The sequence below is a fragment of the Bufo gargarizans genome, chromosome 1 (genome assembly GCF_014858855.1).
Source record: "Bufo gargarizans isolate SCDJY-AF-19 chromosome 1, ASM1485885v1, whole genome shotgun sequence".
NCBI lineage: Eukaryota > Metazoa > Chordata > Amphibia > Anura > Bufonidae > Bufo > Bufo gargarizans.
In genome coordinates, this window is record NC_058080.1 from 189377559 (window position 1) to 189395450 (window position 17892).

Consider the following 17892-nt stretch of genomic DNA (forward strand, 5'->3'; position numbering starts at 1 on the left):
CGGGCAGATTGGGCAAGACTTACAATATTCTTCTACCTCTCTGAACACACTGGGCCAGTAAAACCGCTGTAGAATCCGGTCCTGCGTTTTTTGCATTCCCAGATGGCCCCCGAGAACCTGGTGGTGGACTAAGGCTCCATTCACACGTCCGCAATGTGTTTTGCGGATACACAGAGACACGGATCCGCAAAACACGGAAAGCGGCAAATTTGCGTTACGCATTTTGCGGACCGCACATTGCCTACATAATAGAATATGCCTGTTCTTGTCCGCAATTGCGGACAAGAATAGGACATGTTCTATTTTTTGGCGGAAACGGAAGCACGGATGCGGAAGTGCGGATCCGCAAATGTGGATGCGGACAGCACATTCCGTCCCCATAGAGAATGAATGGGTCCGCACCCTTTCCGCAAAATTGTTCCGCAAAAAAAGTTTTGCGGACGTGTGAATAGAGCCTAACTCTAACACGAGTTTGCGATAAGCCTGGGGCACCACCAACTGTTCAATGGATTTACCTCACAGCTGGTCACCCCTACCGCTGGCTCTTCGGACTCAGGTTCCCAGGGTTCTGGTCTCCCCCCTGAGCCGGGACACTCTGCTAGGGTCACATCTGTCTCACGGGTATCAGTAACTTTCATGTCCGGCCATAGTGCCGGGGTAGTCTCTCCCAATTATTAGTTCATATGGTAATTTTGTGGCGATGGCCACCTCATTAGTCCACCTGCCGGCCACCGTTGAGATAGAGACCAGGTCGGCGGCATAGTCCTTTAAGTCCCCATTGTTGCACACAATGCCGACCCTTCGGCTAGTATACTTGACGGGCCGCACCAGGGCACCTCTTACCAGGGACACCAGGCTCCCTGAATCCAGCAGTGCCACCGCCAGAGTGTCCCCCACTTCCACCTAGCAAAAGTGGCTATTGTCTACAGTCTCGGAGGTACCTGTGGCACACAGCTTTCTGGCATACAATGAGTGTCTGTAGCCATAGTTGGTATCCATGGGTTCACCCCGATGGGGACAGTTGGCCCTTATGTGTCTAGGCTTGTGACACCACCAGCAAACCACCGGGGCTGGGTCTGGGGTGGAGATTTCCGGGGTTTGACTATCCCCCTCCCAAAATAACCCCCTTGCAGATTTCTGGTAGCCTCGTAGCGCTCCACCAGGTCAACCATGTCTAAGGCATAACCAGGAGACACCTGGCGATCCAGTGCTGGAAAGGGTATGGTAAAGCCCTCCAAAACACATACGCCAACAGACGGTTCAGCATAGCAGTGGGAGTCAATATGTCAGGCTGCAGCCATTTCTGCAACTGGTGTAGCAGGTCATAATATTGTGGTCTGGCGGGTTCAGCTGTTTTAAATTCCCACTGGTGCACCAGCTGAGTCCGGACCAATACATTCACCCCCCCGTCTCGCCAGGATCTCACCTTTCACGGTCGGGTAGTAGGCCGCTTGATCATTGGGGAGATCACTTGCTGGGATCCAGACGCCAGGAACGGACCAACGACCTCAGCCCACTGGTCTCGGGTAACTTCTCCCTCACGGCCACTTTTTCGAACATCGCAAGATAGGTCTCAACGTCATCCGAGGGGGACATCTTAGGGATCGCCGCACGGACAGCTTTCCAAGCATCGTGGATGTTCTGGGACGCTCCGGCCGCTTGCAATGCAATTACATGTAATAGCAGCTGGTTAGCCTCCTGCTGCTGCAAGTTAGCCTCCACGAGGGCTTTCACGACCGCCTCCATTTTATCCGGGGACACGGGTCGTGCCCTGCCTTGCCGGCTTAATATAGGACATGCACTTGTGCCTGGGAAAAACAGGCCTGCCTCACTGTGTTTGCACGCATCCTCCACCAATTGTGGGGTTTTTCTCTGGTAGATAGGCTAGCGCAGTGATAGGCAAACTGCGGCTCTCCAGCTGTTGCAAAACTACAACTCCCCCCATGCCCTGCTGTAGGCTGAATGCTGTAGGCAGTCTTTGCATGCTGGGAGTTGTAGTTCTGCAACAGCTGGAGAGCCGCAGTTTGCCTATCACTGGGCTAGCGGAAGCAGTACAGAGGCAATCACAAAGTCTTTAACTTAAACAGTTCGGTGTTTATTCACATAAAAGTAAAAAACTAAATGACCGTTCACAGTCTTGGTGTTTGTTCACACCATGCAATGTCCATAGAACAAAATCTTCACCTGGTTAGCAGTTTTCCACCCGCAGTCCACAGCAGGCCTTAGAGGCCTGTTTCCCCGCATGCAGCTTCCAGCCCTTTAGCAGGGCACAAATTCACAGGTACCAAAACACAGACTCAGCTTCTCAGTCACATGGAGGATAAACCACACCCAGCTGAGACTGCTGGCTGGGTTTTATACAGGCCAAAAAAGACCAGGCCTGGAGCGTGGAGAGAAGCCACCCACCCAGCACTTTGGCTACTCCCAGTAAGAGCCGGCCCGGATCGGCTTTACAGCCATATTAACATTACAGTGTCTGTCAGCACTAGCTGCCCCTGACACTTAAAACTACCGGCTCTTACCTCACCAAGGCCAGGAATCTCAGTGACATATACCTTCCATCAATGACGGCCCTTTGCGCCTTCCTACAATGTGTTGGAATGGCCTAGTCAAAGCCCAGTTCTCAATCCCATAGAAAATCTTTGATCAGACTTGAAGATTGCTGTTCACAAGCGCAAACCATCCAACTTGAAGGAGCTGGAGCAGTTTTGTAAGGAGGAATGGGCAAAAATCCCAGTGGTAAGATGTAGCAACTCACAGACACTTATCGAAAGCAACTTGGAGCTGTGATTGCCGCAAAAGGTGGCTCTACAAAGTATTGACTTTAGGGGGGTGATTAGTTATGCACATTGACTTTTTCCTGTTATTTTGTCCTATTTGATGTTTGCTTCACAATGAAAAGAAAAAAAAACATCTTCAAAGTTGTGGGCATGTTCTGTAAATTAATTGATGCAAATCCTCAAACAATCCATGTTAATTCCAGGTTGTGAGGCACCAAAATATGAAAAAAGTCAAGGTGGGTGAATACTTTTGCAAGACACTGTATATGGATGCATTTCACCACTAATGATCACCAGATCTGTTTTAAGCATTTTACCCTTTGTGAACAGTGATGACATTTAGGGCTCATTCACGTGACTGTATGGCCGTGGTGCCAGTATTGCGGTCCGCAATACATGGGCACCGGCCACATGAACTCCGTGCTGCAGAGGCAGACCCATTGACTTAGATGGATCCGCAAGATATGGCAAAAGATAGGACTTGGCCTATCTTTTGCGGTGCAGAGGCTAGGGACGGAAGCCCACCGCAATACGGGATTCACACGGCTGGTACCCTTGCATTGCAGACCACTATTTGCAGTCCGCAACACGGGCACGGCGACCATGCAGTCATGCGAATAAGCCCTTATACTCATTGCCTGGGATTGGCTTTTGTGAATAAATGCATCTTATGGTGGTGGGTTTACCGGATATGAAATTACATCATGGTGACTGTTGTTTTGACTACTCTCTCTACTTTGCCATTTATTTAGATACATTTATAATTAGACACACAGTGGTATTATCTACTTGGTCACACTTGGCTGTTGTGTGGCATTGATTTATTTAGCAGATTGTGGTTTTACAATGTTGGTTTTAGAGAGGCAGTATTTCAGTGCATGTTTATCTATCCCCTTCACCCATCAGAGAGTATACTTGCCCTCTGATTTTCACAAAGAAGGATTGAGAGGATAAGCGCTCATTCATTTAATCACCCCTCTATGCATATCTGTGTCTGACACATGCCTCCGTGCCTAATTAGGCAACTTTCTGACGCCATGACCTGGGTGTACCAAATATCTTGCACCAAACACAAAAGCATCAATAAACTTTACCATTTACACTTTCTCTATCTTGCTTATATCCAGTTTTTAGAGTAAAATATACAGGCTGCTTCGCTAGTGATACCAGTTACATGTTGCAGTAGTGATAATGATTGACTACAATATCTAATACGTCTGACAGATGGTAACTGTCACCATAGATGATAGTAATCAGACGCTTTTCAGATGGGTATAAGGCTACGTGCATACAAACGTTGTATTTTTCCGTGCCCATTCCGTTTTTTTTGCGGATAGGATGCGGACCCATTCAAAACTGTGTGCTGTCTGCATCAGTATGTCCGTTCCGTAGCCCCGCAAAAAAAATAGAACATGTCCTTTTCTTGTCCGTTTTAGGTATAGTTACAATTGATATGCCAAAAAAAAAACGGATGGAATACGGATGTCTTCCATTTTTTTTTTTGCGGATGCAAAACACATACAGTCGTGGCCAAAAGTTTTGAGAATTACATAAATGTTGAAAATTGGAAAAGTTGCTGCTTAAGTTTTTAGAATAGCAATTTGCATATACTCCAGAATGTTATGAAGAGTGATAAGATGAATTGCATAGTCCTTCTTTGCCATGAAAATTAACTTAATCCCCAAAAAAACTTTCCACCGCATTTCATTGCTGTCATTAAAGGACCTGCTGAGATCATTTCAGTAATCATCTTGTTAACGAGCACAAGGCTGGAGATCATTATGTCAGGCTGATTGGGTTAAAATGGCAGACTTGACCTGTTAAAAGGAGGGTGATGCTTGAAATCATTGTTCTTCCATTGTTAACCATGGTGACCTGCAAAGAAACGTTTGCAGCCATCATTGCGTTGCATAAAAATGGCTTCACAGGCAAGGATATTGTGGCTAATAAGATTGCACCTCAATCAACAATTTATAGGATCATCAAGAACTTCAAGGAAAGAGGTTCAATTCTTGTTAAGAAGGCTTCAGGGCGTCCAAGAAAGTCCAGCAAGTGCCAGGATCGTCTCCTAAAGAGGAATCAGCTGCGGGATCGGAGTGCCACCAGTGCAGAGCTTGCTCAGGAATGGCGGCAGGCAGGTGTGAGCGCAACTGCACGCACAGTGAGGTGAAGACTTTTGGAAGATGGCCTGTTGTCAAGAAGGGCAGCAAAGAAGCCACTTCTCTCCAAAAAAACCTATCAGGGACAGATTGATCTTCTGCAAAAAATATGGTGAATGGACTGCTGAGGACTGGGGCAAAGTCATATTCTCAGATGAAGCCTCTTTCCGATTGTTTGGGGCATCAGGAAAAAGGCTTGTCCGGAGAAGAAAAGGTGAGCGCTACCATCAGTCCTGTGTCATGCCAACAGTAAAGCATCCTGAGACCATTCATTTGTGGGGTTGCTTCTCATCCAAGGGAGTGGGCTCACTCTCAATTTTGCCCAAAAACACAGCCATGAAGAATGGTACCAAAATACCCTCCAACAGCAACTTCTTCCAACAATCCAACAACAGTTTGGTGAAGAACAATGCATTTTCCAGCACGATGGAGCACCGTGCCATAAGGCAAAAGTGATAACTAAGTGGCTCGGGGACCAAAACGTTGACATTTTGGCCTGGAAACTCCTCAGATCTTAATTCCATTGAGAACTTGTGGTCAATCCTCAAGAGGCGGGTGGACAAACAAAAACCCACTAATTCTGACAAACGCCAAGAAGTGATTATGAAAGAATGAGTTGCTATCAGTCAGGAATTGGCCCAGAAGTTGATTGAGAGCATGCCCAGTCGAATTGCAGAGGTCCTGAAATAGAAGGGCCAACACTGCAAATACTGACTCTGCATAAATGTCATGTAATTGTCGATAAAAGCCTTTGAAACGTATGAAGTGCGTGTAATTATATTTCACTACAGCACAGAAACAACTGAAACAAAGATCTAAAAGCAGTTTAGCAGCAAACTTTGTGAAAACTAATATTTGTGTCATTCTCAAAACTTTTGGCCACGACTGTACAGTCGCGTGCATGTAGCCTAATACAGAGGATTTTTTGGTCCCATATTATGGAGTCAACACCCTGAACTCCCACGGTTCAGAAGAACCAATGGCGCACTAGTTTGTTTTCTGATGAACTGTGGATCCATGGTACAGGAGTAATAAAGCACCCATATTATACCAGTCAGAAAGAAGCCTGAAATTTATCATTTTTAATTAGGATTACAGTTTGTATAAAGGATGGAAAATCATATACCGGTACCTATATAATTCCCAATACTTGTTTGCAAAAGTTGATTGGTGCATTCCTTTAACACAAGCAGCATTGACTATAGACGTATGGTATGTATTAACTTTTTAAATCTTAGGTTTTTTGCAAAATATATTTATCATAATGACTCCGCTACGCATTTTAGTTGCAAAACTTGAATTTTCACCAAATTCTTTTTATATAGCCACTGTTGCATGAAGGTAGTTGTATTAATTATTAGGTCATAATTTTATACACTGTACACTGTACTGTACGCTCTCAGATGTAGCATTTGGAATCATGGCAGCTGTTTGCCGTGTATAGAATACATTTTTCATGCATTTGTGGACGACAAATATTATATGGCTTCTGTTTCAGCGTTTTTAAAAGCACAAGCTCTTGTTGATGTACGCACTTGTGGTACATATGAGCTCTGCACACCGCAATACATTACTTTTACATTGTTTTATGTGTAAACCTTTGCTTTGAGTTTTAGGTGCAATGGCTACGGTCGTGTGCATGAGCCCTAAGCCTAAGTTGTATGTATAAACTCTGCACGGTAAACTTTTATTTTTAGGAGGTGTGGTACATATAAAACTTTCTGCTCGAGTCACACTTTTACCCACCAATATCAACTTTTACACAGTTTTTATGAAAAATTACATTTTGACGCAAAATGATATGAAGGTGTCTGAGTAAAATGTGCTGAGTGGCATTTGATCAAGATGCCAGTTGTCTACTTTCAGATAATGTATGGGGTACTAATACAATTTTTTTATTTTGAAATTAAGGTTTTATTTGTACATGTCAAAACTGCAAAAATTTTCCTCGCTACCAGAGGTGCAAGATGTCCAAACACCCCCCCGGCAGCAAAAAGAATTAAAGGGTTTGTCCTATTACAACAACTTGTCTCCTAACAGCCAGAGGAGTCTGGCCACTAGGTCCTGTACTGATCACTAGAACAGAGCTATTACTCAGCTATCTATGTCCGTCCCATAGATTTAAATGACGCAGCAGCAAGCATGCCTGTCAGCTGCTCCATTCAAACAGGGGAACATGGGCTCCCATTCTAGTGACCTGTGGGGGCCCCAGCGATCAGACCCCTATCCTATGCATAGGGAATACGTTATTGTAACGGGATAAGCCCTGTAAGTACCTTGCTAGGTCACACTGAGGACTGAGTTCTCACAATAGAGATCACTTTTCAGTATGTGCTGTGTACACGGGAGGGTTTGCAGCACACACCTTACATATTTTAATGCTGTCAAAGTAAAGTAGATCAACTTGTCTTACACACTGGATTCTCTATATTTATGCAAATAAGCTTTCCGGATCCAATTTGCAACCAATTCTTACAAAATAAAACCTAAGTAAAGTTCTGAATGTTGAGACCCTATGCTGGGGAGTGTTCCTCCAGACCAGACAGACTATTAATAAGCTGAAAGCAAGAATGTGACGCTTACTCCGGCTGTGCCATTGTGGAGCTCTAATACCCGTATAATTATTATTATTTTTTTTATAAATATTGACCTGGGCTGTTCTAGTTCCTTTTTGAGATGTGGCAGATTGGTGGTAGACTTTTGGAGCATATTTGGCAGAGAAAATGTGAAACAAATTATAGTACCATAAATGCGTCAATGAGTTTTTCACCCCCCACCATACATAGAGTGGAGAAAAGCTTTGTGCCAAATTCAGAGCATTCAGGGATTTTTATATCTACAGCAGGTCTATTATTTTGTCACTGTGAAAATATAATGTAAGCGTGTTATAAAGCAGGAGCTAAATAGAACAATATATAGTTTTATGGGAGAAGATTCAGAAAAAAAACACGTTTCATTTATTTGAATTCCTGCTCATTCTGGGCTTTGAAGACAAGGAGACGGTCCTATCAGTGACTAGCAGTATGTTGAGCGATTCCAACTCCAAAAAGTGTATACTTGCCTCATCTGTTTGAGCGTGAAAAGCCGGCCGCCCCCATCTTGATTGAAGATCCTGCACGAAATCCTGTGTGCGGCGACGAATGACATCACAGCGCCGGCTGACGTGATGACTTCCTCGCGGGCCGCATGAGATTTTGCACTGGATCTACAATCAAGATGGCGGGGGGGGGGGGGGGAGGTGCGGCTCTTCGAGATCAAATAGATGAGTGCAAGTATGATTTTACACTGTAATATTGCTGTCTGATGCCGCAATCAGCTATGATGGCAGCATCTGAGGGGTACAATGACAGTTAGTGGCGCGATTGCCACTCCCCGTCATTCCACCCACTACTTACAAAGAAATGCACAGCGTGACAAAGTAATTCATCAGGAAGCAAATTTTTTTTAAAATAAAATTCGCCGAAGCAGCTGAAACTAATTTTTCAGTACTTCGCTCATCACTAAGGCCTCATGCACATGACCGTTCCGTTTTTTGAGGTCCGAAAATTGCGGATCCGCAAAACACAGAAGCCACCTATGTGCCTTCCGCAATTTGCGGAACGGAACAGGTGGCCTATTGTAGACATGCCTATTCTTGTCCGCAAAACGAACAAGAATAGGACATGGTTTATTTTTTTTTGCGGGGCCAGGGAACGGAGCAACGGATGCGGACAGCACACTGAGTGCTGTCCACATATTTTGCGGCCCCATTGAAGTGAATGGGTCCGTACCCAAGCCACAAAAACTGCGGCTCGGATGCGGACCAGAACAACGGACGTGTGCATGAGGCCTAATTGACAGCTTTTTCTATATACGCAGTCAGAAGGAAGGCTAAGGATCACCAATAGATGTGTCTCAAAGCCCAGAACGAGCTGGAATTTGAATGCGTAAAGAGTTTTACTGATGCCCATAAAACGATATAATCCATCTGCTCAACTCCTTCTGCTCTATAACATGCTGCCTACCGCTCAGACACCATGTTCAACCTTATAGTCCCTTTAAATTACCATGTATTTACTCACCAACTCAATGTTTTTTTTTTGTGTGTTTTTTTTTAAATTGGCACTCCAGCTTCCCCAAAATCTCAGACAAATAGGAGTCGATTCAAGAGGCAGAAAAATATACAGTGAGCAAAAGAGGTTTATTTCTGTAGATGTTGGTGCGTGTTCGTTAGCTCCTGCACTGCCATCAGTGACAGTAAGTACCAGTTTAACACACTAAAACAATAAGACACATTCGGAAATCACATGGATAAAATAAACATTTCTAACGCTCTTCCATATGAAATCAAAGTACCAGGTCATTAGCTTGTGTTACAGCTTGTAGCTGTGGACACTTTCCCTGTTCCCATTGCACATACAGCCTGAGGTGCAGTCAGTGTTTGAGACATTTCTGGCCAACTCTATGACTGGATGAGGACAACTCAGACTGAACAAAACATGGGCACAGAGACTCTTCCATGTGTACGGGCCCAAAGGAAGCACATTCATTTGTGAATACTACGCTGTGGTACAGGTATATTAAACATTTACAAGAATCATTTGCAGTCAGGGTGAATGCCATTCCATATTGTCATTTTATTGGTGACCAACTGATGAATGTCATTACAGTACATGCAAAGAGAATTTGCATGCTGTAACAGTAGTATTTTGCACTTTTAAACAGAATTAAAAAAATGGTCTTTGTAACTTTGGATTACATACCGTATTTCATATAGCTATAACGTGGCCACAAAAAAATAAAATAGTAAATCCTGTTTAAAGGGACACTATCATCGTAAAAAGAAACGATTACTAGTGAAAGCTTTTTGGTAGTGTACATTTCAATCCTTCCATTTATAAATTATGAAACAATTCAGTTTTCACACATGCCGACAGAGTCCATATAGGCTATTCTGCAAACTGGTCATAAAGAGAATATATTACAACCTATAAGCTCATTCATACCCTTTGTCTTACAGATCCCTATTATTTTGTATTATTTGAATTTAAGAAAACATTGGAAATGCATTTACAATAGTTTATTTTAATGGCTTTTGTTTTATTTCTATGTGCATTTTTTAATGCACATGTTTTTCAACATGGAGTTGAATTAAAAAATTCATGTTTAGTATTTTCGGTGTTCACGCGTGCGCATTTATTCCGCTTTTTATCATCCCTATGTCTGCAACTGTACAAAAAAAAATGGAAAAAAGAAAAAAAATATAGCATTTTTCAGATTTTAGCATGACTCAGCCTTTAAGGGGTTGTCTGAGGAGAGTTTAATAAGGATGATCTACTATCCTCAGGATAGGTCATCAATATCTTAATCGGTAGGGGTCTGACTTCTGGCATCCCAGCTGTTTAAAGAGACCACAGCCACTTCCTGGGCTAGTTATGTCAAGTTCATCGGTCACATAAGCTAGCCACAGCTCAGTCCCATTCAAGTGAATGGGGCAGAGCTGCAATACCAAGCACAGCTGCGATTCAGCGAACAGCACCATGCTTTTTAATTTGCGAGGAGGCCAAGATGCTTGCGAACCTCAACAATCAGATACGGTCAATCCTGAGGACAGGCGATCAGTACTGAACACTGGAACAACCCTTTAAAGGCTGGCTCTAGAAAAGAGAAGTGCGTTTGGCAGACCGGTCTGACCATCTAATATATATGGGGGAGGCTTAACATGCCCTTGATCGCAGATGTAGGGTGAGATAAGGATCGGGAAACTAAATTTCAACGTGCCCAATCCTTTTGTTCTCTGGTAATAACCTGCGGCCAGAGAGTCTGGCAGTGGTTTAGGGCCTATGTACATGGGCAGATTTGACCCATGTAATTTGGGCCCTTACTCCACTCTCCCTATTGAGAACATAGCTATCAAGTCAAGTGTGCGAGTGTATAGAGGGGGGGGGGGGGGGAGGAAAGGGTAATGGCATTTGGCCAACAACTATTTAATGCATATGGCCAGCCTAGGGGCCCTTTTTACACCTGATAATTGGCCCATGTAAATGTGTCACCCATCACCTAAACAATGAGATGACTGCATGTGGCATCAAACATAATGATTGCTCATGCCTCTTTCACTTTGCTGGGCATCATGTAGCAAGGCACATTAACAAACTCCAATGACTTTTATACCATTCAGGGCTGTAATTGATACTAAAACCGGCCTTACACAAGACAGTTGTCACCTGTACACTGGTTCTAGCAACAGCTTTTTCTCCCGATCCTCCCCAACATATATGGTCAAGTGTGCATATGTAGTGAAGGGGAGCAAGCCTCTATGAGAAACCTCTGGTGGTGGCTTATAGCCCATGGATGAGAGGCTCAGGCTTGAAATCGAACATGCCCAAACCCCATCATCCCCAATGTTAGCTTCAGGAGGCCAGTGTACACATTAGGCTACTTTCACACTCGCGTTTTGGGCGGATCCATCATGGATCTGCAAAAACGGATCAGTTACAAAAATACAACCGCATGCATCCATCATGAACGGATCTGTTTGTATTATCTGTAACATAGCCAAGACGGATCAGTCATGAACTCCATTGAAAGTCAATGGGAGACGGATCAGTTTTCTATTGCGTCATAGAAAACTGATCCGTCTCCATTGACTTACATTGTGTGCCAGGACGGATCCGCTGCAGGCAGATTTTTGGTGTTCGCCTCCAAAAGCGGAATGGAGACTGATCGGAGGCAAACTGATGCATTCTGAGCAGATCTTTTTCCATTCAGATTGCTTTAGGGCAAAACTGATCTGTTTTGGACCACTTGTGAGAGCCCATGGTGGATCTCAGAAACAGAAAGCCAAAACGCGAGTGTGAAAGTAGCCTTAGATCAGGCATCCTCAAACTGCAGCCCTCCAGCTGTTGTAAAACTACAACTCCCACAATACCCTGCTGTAGGCTGATACCTGTAGGCTGTTCGGGCAAGCTGGGAGTTGTAGTTTTGCAACAGCTGGAGGGCCACAGTTTGAAGATGCCTGGCGTAGATGGTCGACACTGGATTGTTTGGCCATACACATTCAATTTGTATGGCCAGCTTTTGTCAGCAGTCATTATCACTAGTGCACAGAATGATAGTTCAGATAAGAAACACAATGAAGAAAGCGGATGTGGGCTCACATGAGAGGAGCTGATGATGTTAATGCACTTGCCAGGCTGCAGCCTCTATTGAATCCTGTAAGCAATCACTCTATAAACCCTATTAGGGCCTATGCCCATCCATTGCAGGGAAAATTTACAGACTGATGTGGCTTCACCCCGAAATAACGGCTCATCACCAACGGTTAGAAAAGATTTGGCAAACAAAGGGGGTAGTCTTCAGAAATACATGTAAGGGGGTCATTTATGAAGATTGACGTTTTAGACACCAGTCTTAATATTCCCTATAAATGGAGGCGGAGCCACCACCGCTTCTAAATGCAAGACAGCTTCCTAGCCATCTTACATTTAGGGCTCATGCACACGACCATTGCCCGGCCATGCTCGTATTGCGGCCCGCAATATGTGTGCACCCTGCATCACGGATGCAGACCCATTCACTTGAATGGGTCTGCTATCCGGAAGGTCCGGTGCGGAACCCCACGTAAGCATTACGGGGTGCTTTCGTGGGCTCTCTCCGTGCCTCCAAACTGCAAATTAATAGAGCATGTTCTATTTTGTTTGCGGTGCGGATGGAGCATGGACCCATTCAAGTTGAATGGGTCTGTATCAGTCTGCGGAAGCCGCACGGATGTTAATTTCTTTGTGATAGTGTCCCTTTAAAAGATCAGGTTTATTTGAAAATGGTATTTATCACCACACTCTAAAAGGACATTCATGAAGCCCTTACACTGCTTTTATTTTAAGCGTGCCAGGCCATCAACTGGTAAGAGGTCACAGCAAATGATAGGAATTATTCAATAATACGTTAAAAACCGGTAAATAAGTGGGCTTATATAAAACAAGTTGCATAGAAAATTTAAATATAAGGCAAAGCAGGTGTTAATTTAAAACCGCCAATGCAAAGGGCACAGTGGTGTTAAAACATTGTACACTTGGCTTATGAACACAAATCACAGTATAGTACTTGCGCTAGAAAAGTTAATGGCAGCTGTCTCCAGAGAACATTACAGTATCAGAACTATCTTACAAGCTTCAATTTCACTCTAGCAACCTGATCACTGCATTAGCACCGCTGTGCCGTCTAAGTACCTGATTAAAAGTCCGCCTTCTGTATTCCACATAAAAAAATGCTACTTAAAAATAACTTGACTGCAGACACCAAATGTGATGAGCACAGCCCATATCATGTCAATTATTTTGCCATTTCTCAGTGTAAGATCCTACCCTGCAGAATCTCCACCAAACGGACATAGACTATGTAAATTAAAATACATTACTGTACTGGAAGAAACGCTCCGCATAACTGACAGACTACCATAATGTAATCAGAGCTGCTTTACATATTATAGATACAGATTACAAGTATACATAGGCCCCCAAATACTAATATCGGAACAGAAAATGGCATCAGAATAGTCAAGAGATTCTGAAGAGACTGAATAAATATATACATACACAGGGTGAGGCTAAAATCTGGACACCCTTTTAACTGGTGTCATTTGTAGAAAGTATTAATTGGGGGGCAAAGGCTGGATTATTTGGTGGTGGAATCGTGCAATATGGTTCACATGAAATGGCAAATCCTACAGTGCTGTGAAGTAGCTCCTGCGGTTCTTTATCGCGTTTAAGAAAACTAGATTAGACCTTTAACCATGTGCATCCGACAGAATGGTGGACACACAAACACTTTAGGCAACGTTCACCTCACAACTCAAACAGATAAAGACGTGTCAAAACGGAAACTTCCAGTGTGTTTCGGACTAAATGCTAGCCAAGACTGATATATCAAACCTGATATATCAAACCTGAGCTGAATTCAATATGGCAGATTTCAAAATGGTAGCCAAAAACATTCGCCACCACCAAATAATGCAGCTTCCCTCCCAATCACTACTTTCATACATAACACCAATGATACTTGAAAAGGTGTTATTGACTGTAACACTGATAACTATTCACAGGAATAGGTGGGGTCTGGTGGTGAGGCATGCAGGCTGCTGCTCCATACAGCTCTGTGGGGGGGGGGGGGGGGGGTTACACAGCGTGAGCGGTCCATGGATGTTACTGGTTGTAACGTTCCTTTAATTGTAGGCTGTCAGTGCCAGTTCATCAATATTGGCTATGACTTGTATGAAGAGATGTGTGCTGTGCAAATGTGAACAACTCCTTTAAAAAGAAGAAACACAAAACAAAAAAAACATGATTACGTTAAAGGTTTTTCTGCCCTCCCATGATGATCTCATCCTGTCTACCACTAAATATATGGCTTCTACACAGAGCAATAGCTCATCATTTACTGTGAGGTGGCAAAATAAAATGACATTGGATAAAACATATTTTTTTACATTCATGATAGCTAATAAAAACAGGGTTTTTTTTTTTTGGGGGGGGGGCACATGATTCTGCAGGTATGGACAATATCATCATCTGAAATCTGGAACTATACAATACAAAACAAAACACATTAAAAAAAAATTGACAAGCAAATGTTCATGTCAACATAAAACAAGCATAAAAACGGAAGATGATAGAAGGCCTGTATTATGCATTTACTATGCACTGCAATGCATTGGGGGGGAAGGGGGGGGGGGGGTCTGCCTGTCACCCGGTTTCAGGTTTCATATAGCTTTTAGTTATATTAGTATATGAAATAGAAGCAATAGAGACATTAGCAGTGTTAATGGCAAAACAAGGGTTAGCCACAAGAACCATTGTTTCAAACACACAAAGTGCATAAAACATAGTAATACTACAAAACATGGCTAAATGTGTCAAACGCATGGTCCTTGCTCCATCATTGTGTATTTACATACAGACTGCACAGTGCACAATTCAGTCTTTGTCTTACAGAGTCATCTGAAAGGTTTCTAAAAAGTTCCATTGACTTCAGATGACATAATGTTGCACCATATAAAACTTGGCTAGCGTGTCAGGATGAAATACGATTCTCGGCTCTAGAAACATTCACTTGACGCTCTTAGTTGGGGTTTCGGATTCGGTAGACTGTCTTTCATCAGTCCATGCTTTCCTGGTATTTGTCAGTGCCAGGGTTTTTTCCTTGTCAACAACCACATAATCCACCTTCTCTTCTGCCGCGCTGCTCCCAGACCCAGTGCTCTTTTTCTAGAAGAAAAAAAAAAAAAAACATCAGATGCGCAAACATCATAGCATCAAACTTATTCTCATTAATTAGTTTGGGCTCAGGGTAATTTCACTCTTCAGGACAATTATTATACATTTGTTTAACAGCTAGAATTGTATTTTTTTTTTTTGCTGGAACTTTGGGGCGTTTTTTCTTTTAGAACCAATTCTTTTTCTAATCATTTTATACTTTATTTTTAGAATATTTAAAATATGAGTCCTAGAAGTACCAGAGAGTGTTATATACCAATTTTCGGGGCAACTGGAGCACTTTTGATTTGGATAAAAGCGATTTGTGTCTGGATAAATTTTTTTCCAAAATTCGGCAAAATCAGACCCCTACAAATTTTAAGAAATTCGCTCATCTCTTATCCGATTGATAAATCATTTAAGTCATGCCATGCAAAACGGTAATACTTATAAAAGGTAGGCAGACTGACCCCCACTACCATACAAATATAAAATAGTACTGCATACAGAGCTATTATTTACATCAAATCAATAGGACATAGATGTGAACATACAGTACACAAAAAAACAACAGTAAGACCAATGATCTCCAACCTGTGGCTCCCCAGCTGTTGCAAGCTACAATTCCCATCATGCCTGGACATGATGAGAGTGGTAGCTTTACAACAGCTGGAGAGCCACAGGTTGGGGAACACAGAGTTAGACTATGTCAGAATGGACCATTTCTTATCTGATTAGTCATTTCACATACTTTTCTTGGAGGGGTTGACTTGCCAGAGTCGAGATCCAAGTCTAGATATTCCACTTGTTTGTCACCCTTTGGTTTCACCATGGGGCTGTTGCCTTCATCAAGACTGTTGCTCTCAAATAGGCACTAGAATGTTAAATATAGTACATGATATAAGTTACATGGGGAAATATTATACATCTATGCACAAAAAGCACACATCTACTGCTTTAGATGTTGTCTTTCACATACATAAAAATAAGCAGGTGAGATCTAAAGCTGGTTTTAGATCTTAGGCCAATTTCAGACAAGTGTGTCCACTACACAAAGCACACTGTCTGGGAGCGTGATTTCCTATGGACCACAAGCATGGCCTCCTGCACACGACCGTATGGCTTTTTCAGTGTTTTGCAGTCCATTTTTCACGGATCCGTTGTTCCGTTTGGCATATACAGTAATTACATAGATAAAATGGGCTGGGCATAACATTTTCAATAGATGGTTCCGCAAAAAACGGAATGGAAACGGAAGACATACGGATGCATTTCCGTATGTGTTCTGTTTTTTTTGCCAGACCCGTTGACTTGAATGGAGCCACGGAACATGATTTGCGGGCAATAATAGGACAAGTTCTATCTTTAAACGGAACGGAAAAACGGAAACGGAATGCATACGGAGTACATTCCGTTTTTTTGGCGGAACCATTGAAATTAATGGTTCTGTATACGGACCGTAAAAAACGGCCAGTAAACGGGGGGGAAAAAACGGTCGTGTGCAGGAGGCCTTATAATGATTTAAAAAGTTGTGCGTCTCTGACTGACCTTGCATCTACTGAATTGAACTCGCATAATGGTGTCAGTATAGTTAATTAGATCCAAGGTCGGGCAGAGACACACAGCATTATAAATCATTATAATGCTGTGTGGTCCTGTGAAATGAGCAGTGTCCATAACGGGACACGCTGGGTGACTTTTCCGCAGTGGACACGCACGTCTGAAATTAGCCTCAGACATCTGTAGGCTGAACACTAATTTGACACCCTGCCTTGCCTCTGCTCATGTGTCCTCAAAGAGGAGAGGTGTCTGACAGCAGCTTATTCTCCTTAGATTTTTCACTACAGACCCTTCTGTACCCTGACATGTGCCGTCAGAGGAGCATCAAGACAACTCCATACATTTGAGATAGGTACCACCATACTGTGCTAATATTTCCCTGTATCCTCTACAGCTCCCTCAATCTTACCACCCTAATTAACTTGGCTACCAGATCCTAATTATTTTCCCATGACCACAGCTACCTGTTCTCCATGGCAGCACTACTCCAGCAGTAAAATACATAACCATCAAGATGCATTCAAACATCATAACCTACTGCCAGTTAGACACACATCCTGTATAAAGGATTTACATACTGGTACGTCTGTGGATAGATTTGGGTTCATCGGTACGTAGTTTTCTTCACTGTCCTGTGAGTCACTGCTTGAAGCTGTGCTATGAACAGAGTCTGGTCTGGGAGGCATAGGGAACCTGGAAGAACTGAAGGACACAATCTATGAGACATGACTACACCAAATATACTTCATATTAAGTGAACAGCCACAAGGGTTTAAAGATGACCTGTCACCACTCCTAACCTGTCTTAGTATATATGTGGCTGGGCTGATCCTCTTTTATTCTTCCTAGAAATTACAAATGAATAAGTTGACAACTGACTGTTCATATTTCCCTTTTCAAAGAAATGTGTCTGTACACACTCTGACTGGCAGCACTGATTGGTCAATGTCAGAATGTGTCAGGGTACAACCCCCAATTATCATTTTATTCATACATTTCTAGGAGGGGTAAAAGAGGGATGTTACAATGTACAGATCAAAGAAAAGATGCTCCGGAATTGTTATTTTACAGGGAATATAATCATTCCAAAGATAGAAAGGTCAGGGAAGCACGGAGGACCAGTGGTTAGTACTGATGGCTTGCAGTGCTGGGGAACTAGAT

General features: G+C 43.1%; 1 protein-coding gene across 5 annotated transcripts in view; it reads right to left on the bottom strand.

The window, feature by feature from the left end:
* Nucleotides 1–11818: 11818 nt before the first annotated feature.
* The window catches only part of GAB1 (GRB2 associated binding protein 1), a 97630-nt gene continuing 91556 nt past the window's right edge, over nt 11819–17892 (bottom strand). For all 5 annotated transcript variants that reach the window (XM_044300572.1, XM_044300561.1, XM_044300566.1 and 2 more), the window contains 3 exons: nt 17310–17433; nt 15923–16045; nt 11819–15183 (listed from right to left, as the gene is read on the bottom strand). In XM_044300572.1, coding sequence (XP_044156507.1) covers nt 15025–15183; nt 15923–16045; nt 17310–17433 — 406 coding nt within the window. In that variant the 3' untranslated portion in view covers nt 11819–15024. The remainder of the gene's footprint in view (nt 15184–15922; nt 16046–17309; nt 17434–17892) is intronic.